A 10,927-nucleotide genomic window follows, 5' to 3' on the forward strand; every position below is an offset into this window, starting at 1 on the left:
CATTTAGGATTAAGGACTTGTTCTTTAATAAGCTGGTGTTGAGCAGTGCCATCCGGATCGTAGTCACATTATCACTTCTATGAGTGCGCCTCAACAGGCGTAGATTGCTGTGCTTCACGCCACCTCTGGAGGTCTGCATCCAACACCAAGCAGGTAGACCGAGTGAGCATGCTGGCCGACATGGCGAATCAGCCTAAAGGTAGACCAGTCCTGGAAGGATGGGGAGGAACGTAAAATATCCAAGATAACATAGTGGTTAATCACCTCGTGTGACTTTAGGTAGGCCTTGATGCGTTCACGGATACCGCTCCGTTTACCCTGTCTCCTAAGTCGTTTTTTCTGTAGGGGGGCAAAAGACAGGTGGCGTACGAGGGGAAGAATATCCGTCGAAAGCGGGGGGAAAGTCCCTGGTTCCCAGCGTACGTCTGGCGTTTGATGGTTCAATGGTCGAAGATTCAAAAGAGTTTGACGATCATAGGCAATTAGTGCAAAAACAGCCGGGAAGCATACATAAAGCAAAACGGCAAGCAGTACTCAGAGCTTGGGGAGAAGAAGACGGCCTGGCGTACACACTGGCGCCATCTTGGATTCCATCTTGGATTCGCTACACTAATAAGATGTTCTGTAAATGTAGCCATAAATGAAGCTCGCAGTCACTCAGGCTCATTGGTGGTATTCTTTACAGGCAGTCTTTTTCTCCCACTTTCAAAAATTGAATCTGTTCTTAAAGCCTATTGATGTAGCACCTTTCACCTTATCAACGGTAACACCTTAATATTCCCAGACAGTCTGTCCTGTTAACAATATATGGACCAAACAATTAACCAGTCAATCCTGAGACAGCAGTGCTATCATCTATGATGGTTTCAAACTGAGTTTCCTTATATTTCCCCAGACCATAAATCTTTATTTAAATGTCACCAAACCATTTAGCCGTTTCATGGAGTACTTTTAAAATAGTGTTCCAGCTTCTCCGTTTATGTCTGTCAGTTAGCTAGCTCAGCGGTCCCCAACCTTTTTTGCGTCACAGACAAGTTTATGTCCAACAACATTTTCAACATTTTCACGGACCGGCCTTTAAGGTGTCGCGGATAAATACAACAAAATAAAACCAGTACTGGTACCAAAAAAAAGAAGATTTGTTCATAACACACGGGAAAAGACCCAGGGAAACAGAGTTAACGATAAAAACGATTAAAAAAAATAACACTAAAAACCCTGAAAAACATAAATTTCACACCCGAGCCTCAACTCTCGCGGCCCGGTACCAAACGACTCACGAACCGGTACCGATCTGTGGCCTGGGGGTTGGGGACCGCTGAGCTAGCTAATAAAATCTGCTAGCAACAGTTTTTCAGATTACCACAAAAACAGGACTGAATCTGACAGCAAGTCAGAGTAGAAAATGTTTTCCTAAGGTTGCATTTTAAATGAGTACTGATATTTCTCATTATTCTTTTTTGGTGTTGGCGTGCTTCCCAAATATGGGCTAAAATAATGTAAAGTAATGCTAACACGTTAAATCACCAGCTTTAACAGGTGGTCTGAGATAATGTCTTTATTAAACACACATCCTCCGAGTGAAAACTCGGGAAAATTAAATGAAGAAATGATCGTTTACTCATCACAAATAACTAGAGCCAAGCGTGACATTGATCCTTTTTTCTGACCAACATCAGAGTCAAATCCAGAGTAACAGGAAAACCTTCAACCAGTTAAGAGCTGTTAATTAAGATCATCGATACTGGGATTCTTCTACACTAAAATGTGTCTCTATACTATATACAGTATGGCTTCTATTCCCAGGTACACATACGAGTGTGGTCGAACACAGTCAACATTTCCACCATTTCTGCTCTCGACATGCAGAGTGGAGGATATAAAGTCTCTGGATAAGTACATTCTCCAAGTCCCTTAGGAGGACCAGTAGATCCTGATCTTGGTCGAGTCCAGATCGGGTGCCCAGGCCTGGGTATAGCAGCTCTTGACTGAGACCTCCTAGCAGCAGGCTGTGGAAGTCCTCCCTGTCCAGGAGCTGATCCATGTTCTGCAGGAAGAATCCTTCACAAAACCTGCAGAGTTCAGCTCCTCCATGGTGCTGCAAGTGCAGAAGCTGAGTCAGTGTCTCTGCGATAATCCATTTTATATATGATGTTGATATAAGAAAATTTTCCTTGGAGATTTTTTTCGCAGCAACATTTATGCAAACAGTTGTTCCTTCTATTATGATCTTGAAATTCGAGTCACCATTAAAAAATACAATAATTTTTACACCTAAAAGAAAATAAGGCTCGAGTTTTTAGTTTCACAGCCTGAAGCATGAAGGTCTAAATAGAACATGGTCCAATCAATCAAATGTAATATGAGAAATCACAAATTCTGCCTATTCTTTATTTTCTCTGTAATCTAAAGTAATAAAGTGAGAGAAACAGTTTGTGGTGGAGTTTATACGAGTCCTATCATCAGGTTCTGTAACTGCCCATCAAAAGGCAACAATCCAAAACTTTACCTGAGTTATGTTTGATCAGTCTCCCCTTCAATTTAATCTTTTTTGGGATATTTAGATTTGCCGTGGCTACTACTACTGCTACTTTTCATGACAGTGCTTTCATATGCAGTCTATGGTTTGAATAAAAGCTGTGTCCCAGATATCTAACTGTCTTACATGTCAGCTTGTGTGTTTTTACCTTAGCAGCCTTGTATATGCTGACAGTATTGTCCAGAGTAAGGCTTTGCGACAGTGACATTTCACAGCGTCTTTGCAGACCTCGGAGCTGGTAGAAAGTGGCCACTGGCAACAGCTATGAGACAGATACCAAAGAGTAAACCATCAGTGTACTTTACACTATTTACAAAGCTGGTTATGCACACACGAGTGGTGAATACACATTAAAATCATTTATGGATGTGTACTTCTGCCATAGTAATAACCTGATGGTAAAAATGGTAAATGGCCTGTATTTGTATAGTGCTTAACTAGTCCCTAAGGACCCCAAAGCACTTTACACATCCAGTCATCCACCCATTCACACACACATTGGTGATGGCAGCTACATTGTAGCTACAGCCACCCTGGGGCGCACTGACACCACCGGGCCCTCTGACCACCACCAGAAGGCAACAGGTGAAGTGTCTTGCCCAAGGACACAACGACTGAGACTGTCGGAGCCAGGGCTCGAACCGACAACCTTCCAATTACAAGGCGAACACCCAACTCTTGAGCCACGATTGCTGCTCCTGTCCAAAAAAGCACGTTACCAAAAAGAAATGTTTGACTGATTTGCCAGCAGACACAACAGAAAATAACAGATGCCGTCTAAAATATTTGCCCCGGTGACAGAAGTAAGTCATAAATAGTTTAAACCTACCTCACAGTCAGTGGCTTAAAGAGATTCATCTAATGAAACACAAACCAGTACAATCCACAACAAGCTGGAAATCCTAAAAAAGGCCCAGACTGGAGCAGGCATTGACTCACAGTCTGTGGGACGTTTACCTTCAAGGCTTCAGAGGGAGACACAGACAGCCCCTCAGTTCCTCCACAGTACAGAGACTTCATCATCATCTGCAGGGAAACAAACAGCCTTCATCCACCTAAAGGTCTCAGTCACATCTGCACCGAAGCACAAGGGGTAAGCTAGTTCCTCACCTGGAAGATGCCGTAGGTCATGTGATTGATGTGGACGATGTTATCGGGGGAATCTGCGAGCAGCTGGCGAAACCTGCCAGGACAGAACGCACATCAGGACACATTTCATTCTTTAAAAAGGCGGTGACATTCGAGGCCACTTGTTCACATAAACTTTCTAAATAAAGTGTAAGAGCTGTTCTGAAAGAATTATCAATAATCACATTAAAATGGATACTTTCTCTCATTGGTTATCATAGCACACGGAAGCTCACTGAGGAATGCCTCCTATTAGTGGATGAAAGGTTCATTTCTAGGTGCTCAGCGCCATTTGATAAAATGAACATTTAAAGTTTGGTTCTAAATCATGATGTGTCCAGGTGTGGTTGGTGGCTCGGCTGCAGGGGAGGAGTGGAGCAGCAGGTTCAGGGTGTGCTGTGTGGGTCTTCCCCATTGCAGTAGCAGCCGGGCCGGGGAGAGAGGAGCTGCTGGAGCAGCGTGCGCCGGAAAGTGCCGCAAATAATAAAAACGGATTGTATCAAAATAAAAGAAAAAGGCAAAAACACACCCACGGAGCCGTGTCGGGTCACTCAGTGAAGTTACACGTGCTATTTAAAAAATAATAATATTGGATCCATTTCACAATGTTGATATTTTGAAATTGATCTCACATATTGTGAGAAGAAACAATTAAGGTATAATTATTTTGTATTACTCAAAGGTTTCATGAAAATACAGTTTGGTGCAGGTTAAACTGCTTAGCGAGCAGTACTGTGGTGAAGCTTACGGCAGTGCAGTGTTAGAATCAAGGGCGGCAAGCAGCAACCACAAACAGGTCAGCTGATCACAGCCTGTATGCAAAGACAAAAAAACTGCTGAGGCGTATTTGTCTTATTTCTAAATTATTTTCTTCCCTCACACTGGTCCAACCTGCCAAATCCCACTTTACTGGATCTGAACACGCCTACTCCCATACATACGTACATCAGAATATTTAGTGTAGTGGACAGGTTCCTCTGTTATGAGTTATACAAAGCTGCTTCACATCTTAGGTTAATTTCACACTGTCAGCACTTTATAGTGTGCTTAAGTGTTTTTGAGTCAGCAGCATGTTTGGAGAGTCTGTTGGGGGATTTCACTTATCATAACTCTTCTAGACGAGCTTTGCTTAAATAAGAGCTCAAAATAACTTTACACTAGAGCCATGTGCAGTCCCTCATGTCCTTCTCTGTCTGAATTAGAGCTGTAGAGTTAATCATATTAATAATATCTGCTCTCAGTGACATCATACAGATCCAAGAGTAGAAAAACTGTGAAATGCAGCGTTTAGAGGAGTCAAAAGCTTGAGCCGTTAGCTCACCCAGACTTCTTATTTACACATATACCCTGACCTCATTATTGGAAATTTAACTACTTACAATTTACATGTTATGCAATTTCTCCAAGCATTGCGTGCACGAGCCTATATTCTTGCATTGTATAGTCCTTTTGCTACATGCCCTTACACATTAATTTTGTTTGCATTGACTAGAACATGTCTGCAGCCTCTTATAGGTTAATAATAACAGGCAGCTAATGTCAGTCAGAGAAGAGAGATGATACCTGTCTGACGCAGACATCAGCAGCACTCGATGTGCAAAGAATGGGCGCCCGTCCACCATGAATGTCACATCTGACATCTCTTTGTTGTTCAGAAAATGAATATCTGAGCAGAGACAACCATGTAATCCTTCATAAGTTGGTCAAATGTAACATGCTAAACATTGACACTGGCAGGAGGGGAGTGTTACCCAGCTGTGTGGACAGAGTGACGTCCAAAGGTGGGACCGGAGGAACGGGAGACGAGCCGTAGCAGAGAGAAAAGACAGTCGCCAGACGCTTTGTTACCACGTAGTCCTACATAGAATAAAACAGAACAGGAGATCATCGTAGCACTGACCTCTGCACATTCAGCAGCACACATCCACACACAGTCCTTTATATATGCTGTATTATATAAGAAGACTGATGATCCAAACTCTGACTCCTCCAGTGGTGAAGCATCTGCGGGAAATTTTCCCCGAAGCATCCATCAGCATGTGAGTATGACACTGATGGATGTGTGAACGTGGCTCACACTAATGCCACTGCTGAGTGCTGTGATGAACTTTACTGAGAAATTACCAAAGAACAAACAAGTATGTAAATAAATGAGAAAATATTTTTATAATATGGTGTCATAGTTTGAACAGGTTTGAATTTCAGAATAGTCCCCAGTGCAGGTATAAATGTCCCCAAATGGTTGGCTCTTTGTACCTTTTCAAAAGTGTGGGAGTGGTCGGGAACCACGCTTTGTCACGTTCTGCAGCAGTATCATTGTGACACACAGTTTGTCTTTCATGCATGGGAGCAAAAAAACAACTGAACTTCCGCCACCTTGTAGAGCTAGTAGATGTTTGTTGTACTGGGCACAGAGTGTGACACCACTCTCTAAAATCTGTTTAACAATAAAAATGTACCATCGCTATTTTTCAAGACAGGTCAGGAATCATCATTTCTGTTTCTTTTGTTTAGCTGCTCTGCCTCAAACCCTTCATCCGCATTTCCATGAAATTATGGAAAGACAGGAAAAGCCACATAATCAGAGATGCAGAGGTGCTGAGTTGTACCTTGGTGGTCTCCAACATGCTGAACATGAGCGGGATGCCCGTGGAGAGAAGCCCGGGGCTGTAGTCCTCCGTCCTGATAGAGGTGAACTCTGTGAGGAGGGAAATGATGACATCGTCCCTACACAGCTGTTGGGCTCTGAGCAGAGACTCTAACCAGATGTGCAGCCTCCAGGGGACACCTGGAGAGATCAGCGAGAGGGAACCAGGGAACGTGTTTGAGGTCTTTGTGCAGTTGGAGCCAGAAGCAACAAGCTGTTAAACTACTCTGTTTTTCCCCGCCGCTCTCTGGATCGCTGCTCATCAAAGCCAAAGGAAATAGGAAGCTGCAGGCAGGTGATTGCAAATGTTCCTTTTATAAAGACGCTTTCAATGCAATATATGGAAAACCACCAAGTTTCCTGACATCATACAAAGTTTGGATTTTGAATGCTTTTGTTAGTTCATTCAGTTTATTTCACTTTCATTTGTTGAAGCACACAAATACAAAGAGAACGTGCACACCTCATGGACAACAAAAAAAATTTGTGCTGTCAGCATTAAACGCGTTAACGAGCTAACCGTGCTAACGCGTTTAACGCTGACAGCACTAGCTGTCACATCCTCAACTTCTTTTACGTCTCTCAGCGCAATCTTAGCATATTCCTGCAAATGGTCCGTCGGGTTATTGTCTCCCCAGAAACACTTCCCTTGTGTTTTTTCCCATTTCCGTTGTGTTTTATGTGCTTTTGCAGCGTTTTTCTTATTGCTGGTGTGTTCTTAAGTTGCAGTCCGTTTGGCCTCTCAGGGCCACTGTATTTGACTCTACTAGCTGAGTTCTCTGAACCAGAGAGCTGCTTCATGTAAGCAGAAAGAAAGTATTTTTGGACTGGTCTCACGTTTGAATCTCAGCAGCTAATCGCTTACAGTCCATCACATCCCACCTGACTATAAAAGAAAAGGTTATGAATTGAAACTGGTTATTAAACCGATAAGTATATAAAAATACTAGATAACAGTTTTAAACGCTCGCTGTTGAAACATGTTTTCTTTGTTTTCCAGATTGTTCTATATGTCGACACACCCTCCTGTCAGATTATAATAACTCCAAGCAGTGAACACTTGAGGTAGATTTTCATGTCCCAGCAATGAGCTTCATAAATACACCTCTGTGCCTGCTTCTTGGTACTGTGCTAGGGCTGCACAATAGGCTAATAGTTTCAATGTGTTCACTTCACTGGACGTGTGTTTTTTTAATGAACTAATTTTTCAATCAATTTGATTTCATTAGAGCCAATTAAAGTAACAAATAAGGTGTAACTGGGCTCATTATGAAGCTCATGATGAATCTCTGTCTGATATTCATGGATATTTTCATCCTGAGCTTTGTAATAAAGGACTGTAAATCTCACATTTTGCTCTCCTCTGATTTCTTCAGCATGAAATTTTGTTTTTATCTGTCACAAGTTTAAAATAAATTACGCACATTTCAAAATTATACCAGGAGCCTGCAGTGCATATGTATTTACTTCTTAATTAAAAGATTACCCCAGTTCAGAGTTCCTCAGTTTGACATCACGTGCTTACCCATGTCTCTGAGCTCCATGGTGACATCCAGGTAGCCGTGCTCCGCGCTGTAGTAGGCTGCCTGCTGCAGGGCCTTCATCCGGTTCTTACACAAACTCGGAACAATGCTTGGGGAGTCAGGAGCTAGAGGCTGTGTTGAAAATTTTAGTTCCTCTTCCTCCTCATCCTCCACTCCTTCAGCCAGGATCTCTTCCAGAGAGAGGATGTCCTCCTTCCTGTGCTGTGGCTGCTGCAGAAGCCTCCTGAAGATGTTTCTGCAGGTGGAAAGGGCAAATGTGTTGCTATATATGTGTGAAAGAGCAAGGTAAAACAGGAACTGGAAAATGTGGAACTTTAAGTCTCACCTGTGCCCATGTGCTGCTGCATAGCTAAAGCAGTTCATGTCTTCATACAGCGGTGAATTCCCATGATGCACTTTGATCAGAGGGTCTGCTCCGTGAGCGAGCAGCAGGCTAACCATGTCGTAGTAACCTGAGAAGATCGGATGTTCTATTGGTGGATCCATTCGAAACATGTGACATGTGACATGTGTGACTCGTGGTCACATGACCCTCATGAGGCCCCTCATAGAGCCTAAACTGGCAGCGCTGTCAGTATACAAGTCATTATTCTGCTAAAACATCTATTCATACAAATAGTTTTCACCAAACAGTCAACCACACGAAAACCTCAAAATAGATGTTACATTGTAACCAGTTTTTATTTACACCATTGTAATTTATTCTTATTAACAATGTGTTTCTGATCAAAAAGGTCCACTTTGGTAAAGCTACAGTTTTGTCAGTTAACTTCAGATTACACACACTAAAATGTTCAGCAGAATGATACCTGCTGCAGCAGCTAGCTGTAGTGGTGTCTCAGCTGAGCTCTCCTGACTGTCCAGCAAGGCTCCACCCTCCACGTCTGCACCGGCCTCCAAAAGCAGCTGCCAGCATGAGAAACACGATACTGTGAGAGACTCATTCAGTCAGACCACTGCAGCAATTAAAATGCTAATTTCAGTAGTCCAGTGAAATGTTTTTCTGCTGATGGAGTCTGTTTGAAGGACTCACCTGAGCCACGGACAGGTGACTGTGAAGCACAGCAAATGTTAAGGCCACCCAGTGCCGACTGCCTGGGTAAACAGACGGATGTCTGGCAGAGCTGCCAGGGACCTGAACATAAAGCACACACATACTTCACAACCTGTTGTTATGCAATGAGGTTTTACCTACACCACCATCACTCTTTACCTGCATGTCCAGGTGAGCTCCGGCTTCAATGAGCGTCTGCACTAGTGCCTCATCTCCTGCTGCTGAGGCGTACATTAGAGGGCTCATTCCCTGCAAGAACACATAGTAGGTTTTGTTTCTTTTTATTTATGTACAAAATTTAGATACAAAGTAATACAATGGAAAACACATCAGGAGACAGAGGAACAGAATGACATCCACCAGTGCAACTATGTACACATGATATGTAAGATGTATTTAAGATTTTTAAAATGTTAATGATTTTGCATCGTGAAAATAGATACAGTTGTATCTCATTATTTGTGCACAAAAGAAGAATCTACATTTTTACATTTGTAGATCGTAAATCAATGCAAGACAAAACAAACGGACTAATGCATCGTTTGGCTCATAGAGTCAGCTAAAATGAGCAGATCACATATAAAAACACATAATCATTTTAATTTTGCAATAATGAGCACCGGACAATACATGTCATTACAGTAGATGTCTTTCTCAAAGGGCTGGAACTAACTTTAAGGAAGTGATACCGCCACTGTTATCTTCTTCCATCCATGTGCCGAGACAATGCAGAGCAGCTACCTAAACTCTGCTACGACAGAGGTCCATGATCCTGTTATTACGGTTACTGTTATCTAGCATATGATAATGTGACTACTCTGAAGAAGAAGCCAACAAATCAGACACACTTCAAACTCTATAAATCTATAAAAAAGAGATCTGAGAGCTGAGACATCATCGTGTCAGTGCAGTCAGACTGACAAAGAGTCACAGCTTTGTTGAACCAATTATTCCTTTAACCTTAACTAGCAATGACTTGATGAATTTCTTCGCAAATAAAATTGTAACCATTAGAAAACAAATTATTCATAGCTGTCCCACAGCTGCTGATATTAGACTCTGTCTCCTATGAATCTATCTGTATACTGACAAAGGTATCACATTTATCCAGCAGAGCTCTTCTGACCTTACTCTGATTGGAGTCTTCTCAGTAAATTTTTAAGCAGTTTTCTGAATTACATTTTAAACGTATAAACATCAACCTAGTATCTGTTCCAGTCACTGACACACAGCTGCACTCACCTGATCGTCTATAGTGTTGACACCTTCAGCTCCTAGAAGCCGGGCGGCGTGGTGGAGCAGGTCTGCTCGGCCACACGAGAGCATCCTGAAACCTAAATCCAACTGGAATTTATCCGAAGCAGCTTCTGCATCCAGACATTTAAACAACTGGAAACAGCACTCTGGCCTGCAGAGTAACACAGTAAAAAACGGGTCATATCAATTTAACTCCTATCTGCACGGCATTTTTAGAGAACATCCACCTATTAGAGGACTAGATGCTGCTCATACTGATATCCATACAGCTTCTTTTGATATTCAGGGTTCCTGATTGGAGGCTTGATTTCATTTTCTTTTTTGTGGTCACTAGGCAGTCTTTCTGTACCTGGAAGATCTAAGGCATCCTTTCAATACAGTCTAGTTGAGAAGGTTGAATAATGCACCAATAACCAGACAGGCTGGTAATCAGTCAACTCCTGCTTTGACAGTATACACGATCAGTGGTTTTATTCTTTGGTGTCCTACCTCAGCTGCCTGGGCTCACAGTCTAGTCCTGGCAAAAGCTGTCTGGCCGCCTGTCTGACATCATCACTATCAACCAATAGGCTACGGCGATGTTCAGCGTGCACCACGGCAACACGGATCCACTCCATGAGAGGAGGGAGGAGCAAGAATGGCCTGAAAAAAGTTTAACATAAGACAGTATAGAGGTGGCCACACACACACACACACACACACACACACACACACACACACACACACACACACACACACACACACACACACACACACAC

The 10,927-nt window shown here is 42.7% G+C and overlaps 1 protein-coding gene across 1 annotated transcript in view; it reads right to left on the minus strand.

Moving 5' to 3' along the window:
- Positions 1–114: 114 nt before the first annotated feature.
- The window catches only part of LOC102214097 (ankyrin repeat and BTB/POZ domain-containing protein 2-like), a 23,591-nt gene continuing 12,778 nt past the window's right edge, over positions 115–10,927 (minus strand). The window contains exons 3-17 of the mRNA XM_005747606.1: positions 10,659–10,811; positions 10,155–10,320; positions 9,072–9,161; positions 8,892–8,993; positions 8,668–8,764; positions 8,184–8,310; positions 7,840–8,093; positions 6,277–6,455; positions 5,419–5,524; positions 5,231–5,333; positions 3,650–3,722; positions 3,497–3,565; positions 2,688–2,801; positions 1,901–2,098; positions 115–339 (exon numbers count right to left, since the gene is read on the minus strand). Coding sequence (XP_005747663.1) covers positions 115–339; positions 1,901–2,098; positions 2,688–2,801; positions 3,497–3,565; positions 3,650–3,722; positions 5,231–5,333; positions 5,419–5,524; positions 6,277–6,455; positions 7,840–8,093; positions 8,184–8,310; positions 8,668–8,764; positions 8,892–8,993; positions 9,072–9,161; positions 10,155–10,320; positions 10,659–10,811 — 2,056 coding nt within the window. The remainder of the gene's footprint in view (positions 340–1,900; positions 2,099–2,687; positions 2,802–3,496; positions 3,566–3,649; positions 3,723–5,230; positions 5,334–5,418; positions 5,525–6,276; positions 6,456–7,839; positions 8,094–8,183; positions 8,311–8,667; positions 8,765–8,891; positions 8,994–9,071; positions 9,162–10,154; positions 10,321–10,658; positions 10,812–10,927) is intronic.

This window comes from Pundamilia nyererei, unplaced genomic scaffold (genome assembly GCF_000239375.1).
Source record: "Pundamilia nyererei isolate P.nyererei 1_Seehausen unplaced genomic scaffold, PunNye1.0 scaffold00200, whole genome shotgun sequence".
Taxonomy (NCBI): domain Eukaryota; kingdom Metazoa; phylum Chordata; class Actinopteri; order Cichliformes; family Cichlidae; genus Pundamilia; species Pundamilia nyererei.